Source organism: Anarhichas minor, unplaced genomic scaffold (genome assembly GCF_050575085.1).
Source record: "Anarhichas minor isolate MPS153535 unplaced genomic scaffold, ASM5057508v1 ptg000047l, whole genome shotgun sequence".
Taxonomy (NCBI): domain Eukaryota; kingdom Metazoa; phylum Chordata; class Actinopteri; order Perciformes; family Anarhichadidae; genus Anarhichas; species Anarhichas minor.
In genome coordinates, this window is record NW_027466493.1 from 651,371 (window position 1) to 663,987 (window position 12,617).

A 12,617-nucleotide genomic window follows, 5' to 3' on the forward strand; every position below is an offset into this window, starting at 1 on the left:
ACAGCCCGCCGAGGAGTCAAGAGCGCGAAAACGAGAGCGGCACTTCCGCTGGCTGCTGTTAAAATAAAGGTAAATGCGGCGACCACTCCTGAGTTAGCAGTAGCGACTAAAACAATCCAACCAGCTTTATTGTGAAGGACGGAAGCTGCGAATGACCCCATAAATAAATCAATGCGCCCTTTGAAATAATATTTAAAAAATAAATGTAGGCATGAATTGATTTTTATTTGCTTTTTTATTAATTCACCTTTTAATCAATTCCCCCTTTTTATTTAATTCCATATTTAAATTCCCCTTTTATTCATTCATGTTTGTATTTCTAATGCATTCAGTTATTCTTTTAATTCATGTATTTATTTAATTTATGCATTATTTCCTTCTTATTATTTGGACTGAGATGTTTTCAGGTGTGACGTGTTCTTCCGTAAAAAAATAATTAATTATCACGTTTGCAACATTTAATGACATACAGATATATTTATCCAGTTAAATATTTATATTCTTTATTTATTTTGTTTTATGTTATCGTCTGAAGACCGTGCTATGTACATTATTCAGTTATTTTGCCTTTTGTACGGACAACCTTAAATGTTAATTTAAATATATATATTTTTTATGACAATATACACAAATACATCTTTTTATTTTCCAGAAATAGTTTCAGCACATAACTCTGACATACATCATACATCAATCATTTTGTCACTATATTTTTTATCTTATTTTGAAAAATGTCAGATTATCTAGCGATGAATTTCCCACCTCAGTTTCATATGTAGTTCATTATTGATAAAGAGAAAAGAGAAGATAGTTAAGATGTTGGCAGTTCATTGTTTAAAGGAAACAAGTTATTTTCTTCTGTCGATCAGCTGATCAGTTACTCTCCTTTAGTCTCCTTTACTCTCATTTAGTCTCCTTTACTCTCTTTTAGTCTCCTTTAGTCTCATTTACTCTCCTTTAGTCTCCTTTAGTCTCTTTTACTCTCCTTTAGTCTCCTTTACTCTCTTTTAGTCTCCTTTAGTCTCCTTTACTCTTTTAGTCTCCTTTACTCTCCTTTAATCTCCTTTACTCTCCTTTAGTCTCCTTTAGTCTCCTTTAGTCTCATTTACTCTCCTTTAGTCTCATTTACTCTCCTTTAGTCTCCTTTAGTCTCATTTACTCTCCTTTAGTCTCCTTTACTCTCATTTACTCTCATTTAGTCTCCTTTACTCTCATTTAGTCTCCTTTACTCTCCTTTAGTCTCTCTTGAGGGCTATAAAATTAAATATTTTGGATATTTCTTTGTCAAATCATTTGTGCTGTTGGTTTTAATGGTTATTTTTACATTCTTTACCCAGCTAACCTTCTGAGGAATTACTATAACTTGAGTGTCGTCCTGGTTCACTTTATTAGGGTTTAAAGTGCAGAAAGAAGTAGGTCTTATCTTCCTGTTACTAATCACCTTCAGGTAGTCTGATAACCTCTCAAACATCAACAACACACACTTAACGTCAAGTGTCAAAAAAATCCCAAGGTTTAATCACATCATTTTACAAAAGAACCAAACAAACATGTCGTCCATATCAACCCTACAGACATGAGGCCGGTTCAAGAACGTTAAGTCTCAAACTATCAGCCGAAGCCTCGATGTTCATCGGTGACGTCGCCACGTCCTCGTCCAGGTTCTCAAGGTTCCTTTTACAATGTGATAAAACAGGAGAACAGACGGGAACGTTAACAAATCTGCTTTTACTGATTCTGCCCAAAAGAGACACAACGGACATAAACGAGTTGGTGGTGAAAAATATACTGAATCTGAAAGTCTTTTGTTCTCTCATCTACTTAACACTGATTAGAAACACGTCATGGAGAAAGAGACGTGCAGGAGGCTACATAACCATGCTAACATGGCATGCTACATAACCATGCTAACATGGCATGCTACATAACCATGCTAACATGGCATGATGCGTCATTTTATAAACATTAATGGAGTAAGGATTTACTAGCCTGAACCTTTAGCTGAAACAAGCTGAACCAAACTGTCCTGTTAGCTAACCTGGGGCTACTTTATTAAACTGGAGCTAACCAGTTCAGCTTCTACACTGAGCCGTTAGCTAACTGGAGCTAACCGGTTCAGCTTCTACACTGAGCCGTTAGCTAACCCCAAAACTAACTGTTTTAGTCTCCACACTTAACTGTTTTTCAGCCCAACTGAATCATAATTGAACCAAAGTGTTAAAGCTCATAAAATGAACCATTTGCTAGCTGAACCAGTTGATTTAGCTAATCAAGAGTCAGCTAATCTGGGCTACATAACCATGCTAACATTGCTAAACTGCCCATTAGCCAAACTAAGCTGTTGTGTTGTTTGTTTTCACTCGGCTGTTAAACCAAAGTGTTGACCCCATGGATGTTTAACAAGAACTGGATCAGAAGCCAGTAACCACTCACATTATTACAATGAAACATTCCCCTGCAGCCCAAAAGCATTTCCCCATAAAACACCATTAAAACAAGACGTCTGTAAAACTGTTGAGAGGACACCTCGAACCGCAAAGTCAATTATGACTCTTTCTAATTAGAACTTCTGATCCATGGAGGTTTTATAGGATATATGTCAAACATTCCTCAAGCTGAGAAAAGGTTATAATACTGTAAAGTCAACGAGCCAGCGGGAGAAACACTGGAAGTAAACCGGGAAGCTAGAAACAGCAATTCTCAACGGACTGAATTGGCGCAATCTTTGGGTCCATTTAGTTCTTACTATACGTCAAAGGTTTAGCCTCTAAACTCAACCATTAGCTTTACCAAACTGTTTTAGTACCCCGTTAGCTAGCCTGATCTAAACCGTTATATCTTTTCAATTTAACTATTAACAGTTAGCTAACCTGAACCAGTCTCTTTAGCTTCACAACTCACTATAGTTAACCCTAAACCAGCGTTAGCAGCTACGCTAAACCAGCTTATTTTAGCGGCTAAACTGAACTGTTAGCTAACCTGAAACCAAACAGTTTAGCTATTAAACTAAACATTAGCTAACGCCTTCATGGAACCAACAGATGAACGTTGGGTTCACTTCCTGCTGTTGTGAGATGCTTTTATTTAAGAGGAACCTGATTTGTATTTTAACTTCACATCATGGAGTTTTCCTAAACTCTCGTGAGACGTTTTCATCTTCTTCAAGCGCCGTCACATCTTACATCAAAACACAAGTCTTTGAATTTACATAAATAACAACGTGACAAAAAACGTGACATCTACAAATGTAAACACAACGCCCTCCTCACCACAAAGAGTTAATACTTATCCTGCTAAGCAGCACTTTTTCTTTTTCTTGTAAAAGACAGAACAACTAAGGCGACTGAGTGGAATAATCATTGGCACTTTTCTCCAAACTATAAATTCTATGAGTACTGTGAAGTTGTGGTTTAATAGATTATAACACGATGAGTCAGACGGTCTGGGAGGAATGTGGTGGAGATTCTTTACTGGACTTTATCTTTTCATTCGTGTACTCGTTAAAATCTTCCGTTCAGTCATTTTCCTCTTCATCCTTTTCATTCATTCAATCGGCAGCTTTCTGACCGGAGAGGGCGGCCATGACACTTCAGGACAGCTGCTCCATGTGTACATATATACATATATACATATATATATATATGTATTTATGTATATATATACCCTATCTTCCATCATTGCACATTAACCTGAAGCTGCCACCCGGCCCAAAGAATAACCTTGTGTTTGAGTCCTGGCAGTCAAACCACGTCAAGTATCCTACAAACTCAGACCTGCAAATATTCAGGGCCTGTTTTTCGTTGGTTTCGTCATCCTGTGAATCCAAATAATACAGTATTTTAAACTTGCTGTCATGAACCATCGTGTTTTAATACCGAGACAGGAGGAAAGGTTCCGTTTGATGTGGTTCACCTCCTCTTCTTTCTATACAAGTTTATGGAAATAAAATGTTGGACATGATTGTTTCTCTTGTCCTCTGGTCTCATGTGTTTTTTTCCTTCTGACTGCAGTTGCTGTCTGTAGCCTCCGGGTGGTGCTGGACCGGCTCCTGGTGAAGGTTCTTCTGCCGGTCTTTGAGGCGGAGATGTCTCGGTTTGACCGGCAGCACCACGGCCAGCAGAACGCAGCCGATGTGGAGGCTGAAGTACCAGGACCTGGAGGGAGGAAGGAACATGGTGAAGAGAGTTCAGATCTAACACCACGTCTGAGATCTCGATTCTCACGACTTCACACCATCGAACAGCTAAAGGAAGAGATTCAGTGTTTTTACACACTGAATAGTTTTCCAGAGTTGAGGTATGTTTGTAGTAAACAGCATTATATGAGGTGAAGTTTCCTCAACGATGGACTAAAGCTGACCTGACTAGCTCAAAGTTAAACCTGATTTAAACCTGACTGTCTCAAAGTTAAACCAGATTTAAACCTGACTAGCTCAAAGTTAAACCTGAGTTAAACCTGACTAGCTCAAAGTTAAACTTGAGTTAAACCTGACTAGCTCAAAGTTAAACCAGATTTAAACCTGACTAGCTCAAAGTTAAACCTGATTTAAACCTGACTAGCTCAAAGTTAAACCTGATTTAAATCTGAATAGCTCAAAGTTAAACCTGATTTAAATCTGAATAGCTCAAAGTTAAACCTGATTTAAATCTGAATAGCTCAAAGTTAAACTTGAGTTAAACCTGACTAGCTCAAAGTTAAACCCGATTTAAACCTGACTGTCTCAACGTTAAACCAGATTTAAACCTGACTAGCTCAAAGTTAAACCTGAGTTAAACCTGACTAGCTCAAAGTTAAACTTGAGTTAAACCTGACTAGCTCAAAGTTAAACCAGATTTAAACCTGACTAGCTCAAAGTTAAACCTGATTTAAACCTGACTAGCTCAAAGTTAAACCTGATTTAAATCTGAATAGCTCAAAGTTAAACCTGATTTAAATCTGAATAGCTCAAAGTTAAACCTGATTTAAATCTGAATAGCTCAGAGTTAAACCAGAGTTATACCTGACTGGCTCAGAGTCAAACCTGATTTAAATCTGACTAGCTCAAAGTTCAACCACCTGACTGGCTCAAAGTTAAACCTGAGTTAAACCTGACTGGTTACGGACCTGTAGAACTTGATGGATGGACCGACGGACAGAAGGACAAAAGGCACCACTGTGTAGCAGATGGCGATCTGTGTGGCTGCCCACGTGATGACATCATAGACCAGCTTGTGGGCGGGTGACTGCAGGAAGTGAGGCCGAACGTTGTGTCGGACCTGAGAGATTAAAACGTTACAGTTAGTGGACTCCTCACCAGCTAACAGCTAGCACGATTACAAGCTAACAGCTAACAGTTACTTAGCAGCATTACAAGCTAACAGCTAGCAGTTAACAGGGACAGCTCACCGCTCTAGCAGCCAGCGTGATGACGATGCCGGTGAGGAAGGTGAGGTAGTAGCCCGGATAAGCGCCGTGCCACATGGCTGACAGGATGAAGGTGGCTGCCGTTGGGTGGTAGGGACATCGCTCGTAACACACCCTGTCAACCAGAGGTCAGAGGTCAGACAGAATAATGAGGCCATTGTTCAACTCATAGTGTCTGCAGGTGCAGATAATAACGTCCTGTTACAGAACCACCAGCAGCGGCAGCAGTCCACACAGAGACTTGTGTGACTTTGAGTGATGTGTTTTCAATAAAATACAGAAAGTAAAATACAGTTTGTTCCCAGTGTGCTCATCCTCAGGCATTACCCTAAAGCTAGCTGTCTCGTATAGCTTAAATAAGAGTTGAGATAAAACGATGAGTGTTAAACAAAAGGAGGGTTTTAAATGGAAATTTAAAAAGAAAACCAAGAGTTCAAGAGGTAAATATTTTACAGATTTTTACTGCCGTCCATCTGACCGACACACTGTGGCTCTACTGTAGATGAACATTAAACTAATAGAGACAGAATGCGTTCATACCTTTTGAGCCAGTGAGCTGTCTGAATGTTCCAGTTGTCGAGGAACACTTTGAAGCTGGTGGCTAACTGGAAGAGAAACAGAGAAAATCAACAGTTTAGTAGAAATAAACATCCGGAGCAGCTTCAGGTTAAACGTGAGTCAAGTCCAGACCTCGATGTTCAGGATCCTCAGGTTGGAGATGAGGTCCCAGCGAGGAGAGCCGTCGCTGTCGTAGCCGTTAAAACCGAAGCCGGCGGCGTTGTTGATGGCATCAGCTGAGGTCAACAATAGAGAAGAAGAAGAAAGGTGAGACAGGTTAGACAGTCTGTCTGAGGTTAACAATAGATTAGAAGAAGAAGAAGAAGAAGAAGAAGAAAGGTGAGGCAGTCTGTCTGAGGTTAACAACAGATTAGAAGAAGAAGAAAGGTGAGACACCCACCGAGCGTCCAGACGAAGTAGTACTTGGGTCTGGTGGTCAGCATGGACAGGTACAGGTAGACCACCTGGGCGTAGAACGGCATGGTGGCGATGAAGTCGTCGTCGATGTTTCGCTCCACGGGGAAAACTTTACACACCGAGAGGAACACCAGGAGGCAGAAGAAGGAGGTGGCCACTTTACGGATGACCTCGGTCTGAGGAGACACACGTTGGTTCTAGTTGACTAGACTTAGGGAACAGTAACCTCCTCTCTGTCTGTCTGTCTCTCTGTCCGTCTGTCTGTCTGTGTCTGTCTCTCTCTTTTTAACATTTCATTGAAGACATTCAGACTGTACAAAATCAGTCGCTATGCAGATGATGTGTTACTGTTCCTCCACGAAATCTGAATTTTAGTTTGTAGCTTGAGTGTGCGCTGAGCTTTTACATGCATCCAATCAGAATTGACCCTTTGCAAAGCCCCGCCCCCTGTTGCTGTTAACATGATCCCACACTGTCACTAACTGCACTCCCTGAAGACATATTATCTTATTATCCAAAAATAGAACACGATTAGCTTCCAATCCACTAAAACAGCCTGAACATGAAGAACATCTGGAACCATTGATGAGAGTCTATGGAGCAGAGCTCCTGGTCAGAGATGATGCTTCTCTGTGATTGGCTAGTCTGCGTTTGAGGGGCGGGACTTAGCGAAGGGTCAATTGGCATCGACTGATATCCAATATTCTCAACATCCCTCCTCATCGTCATAAAATCCTTTTTAGAAACTCAGAAACAGTCCTAATTAAATGTATTTATTATAATATTATTATGTGTTGTACGTTTGGCGAGGGCTCGCTCTGCTTCAGCTTCCTGTCGGCCTCCTGGTCTCTATGGCGACGGGGGTCCCCCTCGATGAAGGCGATGTAGTCGTTGTAGGAGCTGGTGGGTCCGGCGAGGATCCCCATGAAGTTACAGTTGTAGCTGAAGTACTCCAGCAGACTGGGCATCCTCCTGTGGACACACACACAGACCAGTACATTACATTACAGTCATTTAGCAGACGCTTTTATCCAAAGCGACTTACAATTCAGATTCTATCACATTCATACACATAGGCACTGCTACGGGAGACATTTTGGGGTTAAGTGTCTTGCTCAAGGACACATCGACATGCAACTAGCAGAGCCGGAGCCGGGGATTGAACCACCGACGGCCCTGCTCTCCACTTACCACAGTCGTCCCACTAGTAAGTAAGGTTCTGGTCTCTACACTGGGAGGTGAGCGAGAAACTACAATCTACAAACAAACCTTATCGCCAAAATCTTCTGTCCCGGAGTCAGACTTTCCTCTTTTCGTGCCATCCCTGTACGAGGAAAAACACAAATATATATATATATATATATATATATATGAATAAAAGCTTTAAACATATTCCTTCCAACAACTCTGAGAGCCTCGTTGTCTCACCGTCATGGATCTCAAAGGCCAGACTGGTGATCTTCTGAGTGATCACCATCATGGGGCTGCAGAGAGAACACAGAAGCCATCGGGACATCAGTGTGAACGAGCAGACAGACAGAGAGACAGACAGACAGACAGACAGAAGGAGGCGTATCTCACCCTGTGAAGTCGGCGGAGTACATCCCGTAGTCGAAGACGTAGACTCGAGTGATCTGACACAGACTCAGGTAGCTGAGAGCCACCAGGAGGCAGTATCTGAAAACACACAGAGATCCTCGTTAACCTTCATCAGGTCCAGATGAGGTTCTGGTAGCGCCCCCCCCCCCCCCCCCCCCTACAGGCTGCAGAGTCCATTACAGCCACAACTACCCACTGAAGGTCACTGGTTTGATTCCTGAACTGGTTCCTCACTGCTACCACTGATGTGCCCCTGAGCAAGATCCCGAACCTGCAGCTGCTCCAGTGCAGCTGCTACTGGTCACGGACCAGGACTCAGTGGAGGACCAGGGTCAAAGATCACGGACCAAGACTTAGTGGAGGACCAGGTAAAGATCAAGGAGGATGTTCAGGTCTGACACCAGAGACCATCTCTGAACAGAGACAGTCTTCATCCTGAAGAAGGCCATGAGATGTGGTAGAAAGACCTGAACACTGAACCCGATCCTCCAAACAGCACTGGGTTTCTGTTAAACCTCTAACACCACTTGAGGACTCTGTGAAGCTCACTTGTGCATGTGTTCCACTCCGGTCAGGATCATGATGCCGTAGGTGAGTCCACTCTGAAGTAGGAAGTGAAGGGCGTACCTGAACACACAGGAAACCAAATGTCAGGGAACCAATCAAACATCAGGGAACCAATCAAACACCAGGGAACCAATCAAACACCAGGGAACCAATCAAACATCAGGGAACCAATCAAACATCAGGGAACCAACCAAACGTCAGGGAACTAATCAAACATCAGGGAACCAATCAAACGTCAGGGAACCAATCAAACATCAGGGAACCAATGAAATGTCAGGAAACCTCCCGACAGTAAAACAAACATCTATCTTCATTAAACCAGTATTTAAGTATTTAACTATTTAACATCAGGTTCTGCAGTAAAAGTAGATATACCACAGTATACAAATACATTATTAAAGTAAGACTTCATTCAGAATGTTTATTGAGTAAACGTACAATAGTATCAGCATCAAAATACACTTAAAGTACCAAAGTAAGCAAATATTTATATATATATGTATATATGTATATATATATAAAAAGCTGTCAGATAAATGTAGTGCAGTAAAAGTACAATATTTACCTTTGAGAAGTAGTAGAAGTATAAAGTAGCAGATAATGGATATACAAGAAGTACAAGTACCTTGAATTGTACTTAAATATAGTACTTGACTAAATGTTCGTAGTTACATTCCACCTTTAACCAAATGTTCCTGATATACTTTTACTTAAAGTAACATTTTGAAAGCAGTACTTTTACTGAAGCACAGAGTATTTTTAAAGCGTGGCAGTAGTACTATTACTGAAGTAAAGTATCTGAATACTTTCTCCACCACTGCCCTGTACTCTACGTCATGAAATAATACCTCTAAAACTGTTCATGTAACAATAACTGTGTGATTGTGTCTGTATCTTTAAATCAAATATTTATTTTTCTGTCTCACCAGCCAAAGCAGAAGAGAGCGAAGTAGAGTCCCAGTAAAGTGGCCACCACGTGTCTGATGAAGGGACTGGTTTTACTGGGATGAAGGAAGAGACGAAACCAGAAGGCCGACAGCAAAGCACAGAGCTGACACACCACAAAGTTCACCTGCCAGACAGAGAGAAGGGTAGTATTATTATTATTATCCTCTGAGACCAGAGACACAGAGGAGGAAACAGTTTGTTCTTTGTTATTATTGAGGACTGTGTGTTTGGCTAACAGCTAACCGCTAACAGAACCACACACCCTGCTGACACAGTGACTCCTGAGAGTTTGTGTATCAGCAGCATAACATCTGATCCAGATGTAAAGTGAAACAGGCAACGCTTATTGGTGTGAATTAATAATGAACGTTGTGTAAACTGAGCGGTTAGAGTATTTCCTCCTGCGTCTGCTGTCTGAAGCAACACAGACGAGTTCGACAACAGACGAGTTCGACAACAGACGCCTTCAACAACAGACGACTTCAACAACAGACGACTTCAACAACAGACGAGTTCAACAACAGACGAGTTCAACCACAGATGAGTTCAATAACAGACGAGTTCAACAATAGACGAGTTCAACAACTGACGAGTTCAACAATAGACGAGTTCAACAACAGACGAGTTCAACCACAGACGAGTTCAACCACAGACGAGTTCAACAACTGACAAGTTCAACAATAGACAAGTTCAACAACCAACGGACAACTGACGAGTTCAACAACATATGAATCCAGCAACAGACGGACAACCGATGAGTTCAACAATAGACAAGTTCAACAATAGACGAGTTCAACAACCGACGGACAATAGATGAGTTCATCGACAGACGAGTTCAACAACCGACGGACAATAGACGAGTTCAACGACAGACAGGTTCAATGACAGACGAGTTCAACAACCGACGGACAACAGACGAGTTCAACAACTGACGGACAATAGACGAGTTCAGCGACAGAGTTCATCGACAGACGAGTTCAACAACCGACGGACAATAGACGAGTTCATCGACAGACGAGTTCAACAACCGACGGACAATAGACGCGTTCATCGACAGACAAGTTCAACAACTGACGGACAATAGACGAGTTCATCGACAGACGAGTTTAATGACAGACGAGTTCAACAACCGACGGACAATAGACGAGTTCATGGACAGACGAGTTCATCGACAGACGAGTTCAACAACCGACGGACAATAGATGAGTTCATCGACAGACGAGTTCAACAACCGACGGACAACAGACGAGTTCAACAACTGACGGACAATAGATGAGTTCATCGACAGACGAGTTCAACAACCGACGGACAATAGACGAGTTCAACAACTGACGGACAATAGACGAGTTCAGCGACAGACGAGTTCATCGACAGACGAGTTCAACAACCGACGGACAATAGATGAGTTCATCGACAGACGAGTTCAACAACCGACGGACAATAGACGAGTTCAACGACAGACAGGTTCAATGACAGACGAGTTCAACAACCGACGGACAACAGACGAGTTCAACAACTGACGGACAATAGACAAGTTCAGCGACAGACGAGTTCATCGACAGACGAGTTCAACAACTGACGGACAATAGACGAGTTCATCGACAGACGAGTTCATCGACAGACGAGTTCAACAACCGACGGACAATAGACGAGTTCAACAACAGAGTCTGGATTATCAGAGTCTGGATCATCAGAGTCTGGATCATCAGAGTCTACTAATGTGTGAAGGTCTATCAGAAGTTCTGAGATCCTTTCTGAAGTAAAAGAACGATCACGTTTAATCGATCAGCAGATAAATAACCAATAACAAGTAATTTAATCTCAAAACGTGCTCTTCAGCCTCTGAAGTTAAGACGTTTCCTTCTTCTCTCAGTGAACTGAAACATGTTTCACTCTTTGACATGTTATGGATCAAACTGATCATCAGTTACAGCTCTGATATTAATGCATATTCATACTTTACAACAGAAACACCTATTATATAGCAGATACTTTATATTTACAGTGTGGAGGAAGTATTCAGATACTTTCATGTAAAAGTACTCCATTTATAAAGTAGTGCAGTCCAGCTGGTTCCAACCTGAGGCGCCGGGCCCTCCAGAGGGTCACCAGACAGATGTGAGGGGTCGTCACTGATTCTATTGTTTAAGAATCTTTCATTATAAACTTTATCCTATAAATGAAGTAAATATATCACGTCTGGAAACCAGCTCCTAAAAATATCAAATATCATGTCAAATATCTGATGAATGTAATTTTCTTCTAATTTAATATATTTCATGATGTATATTGATTGTTTGTGATGGTTTACACACAGCTGGTTTATATTACTGTGATTATATTAACTACATGTTAACATTATTAATATCATTATAATGATCATTGTTATTATAATTATTATTATTTGGGCCTGTGAGCATCATGACCTCAGAGTCAACCAGCTGATCACTGATTTATCCTCCTGCTCTTCATCTTCATCTTCATCAGACACACCACCACCCAGCTGCCATCTCGTCTCACCGACGACACAATGTTTAAGGTTCCTTACTGTGTGTGTGTGTGTGTGTGTGTGTGTGTGTGTGTGTGTGTGTGTGTGTGTGTGTGTGTGTGTGTGTGTGTGTGTCTGTCTGTCTGTCTGTCTGTCTGTGTGTTCGAGGCCTCCATCCATTTTAAACCCGTCGTCGCTCTGATCCGCTCGGTTTCGCTCTCAGACTCGTTTTTTGTTGCCGTGCACGTCGCTTTTTTCTCGGTGTGTCAGAGACCCACCGGACCCACCGGAGATCCGCGGCTCGGCTGCTGTGGAGGATCTTACCTGGTCCAGCGGCAGGTTGGTGATCTCACTGACCGGCTGCAGCAGGCTGGAGCCGGTGCAGGCCGTGGATGGGTTTTCTTCAGCGGCCATGGCTCCGTGTCTGCGGCCGGGTCTGCTGCTTCTGTGTCCGGCTGCAGCAGCTCAGAGGCGGCGGCGGAGGCTCCGTGATCCTCCGACGGTCCGTCTGTGTGTCCTGCTGCTGATGCTCCTTCCTCCTCTTCTTCCTGTTCCTCCTCCTCCTCAGTCTGTCTGCCCCCCCTCCTCCTCCTCCTCCTCCTCTGAGCCCCCCTCTTTCTTCTCCCCACACATCCAT

At 42.3% G+C, this 12,617-nt stretch overlaps 1 protein-coding gene across 1 annotated transcript; it reads right to left on the bottom strand.

The window, feature by feature from the left end:
• Positions 1-3,982: 3,982 nt before the first annotated feature.
• Positions 3,983-12,518, bottom strand: mboat2b (membrane bound O-acyltransferase domain containing 2b). The gene is made up of 13 exons (XM_076112179.1): positions 12,305-12,518; positions 9,471-9,616; positions 8,527-8,604; positions 7,960-8,055; positions 7,807-7,862; positions 7,648-7,702; positions 7,179-7,350; positions 6,362-6,554; positions 6,094-6,197; positions 5,944-6,008; positions 5,386-5,518; positions 5,104-5,255; positions 3,983-4,154 (listed from the first exon to the last, which is right to left on the bottom strand). Exons 1-13 carry the CDS (start codon positions 12,392-12,394, stop codon positions 3,983-3,985), a joined length of 1,512 nt encoding a protein of 503 aa, XP_075968294.1. The 5' UTR covers positions 12,395-12,518.
• Positions 12,519-12,617: the final 99 nt, after the last annotated feature.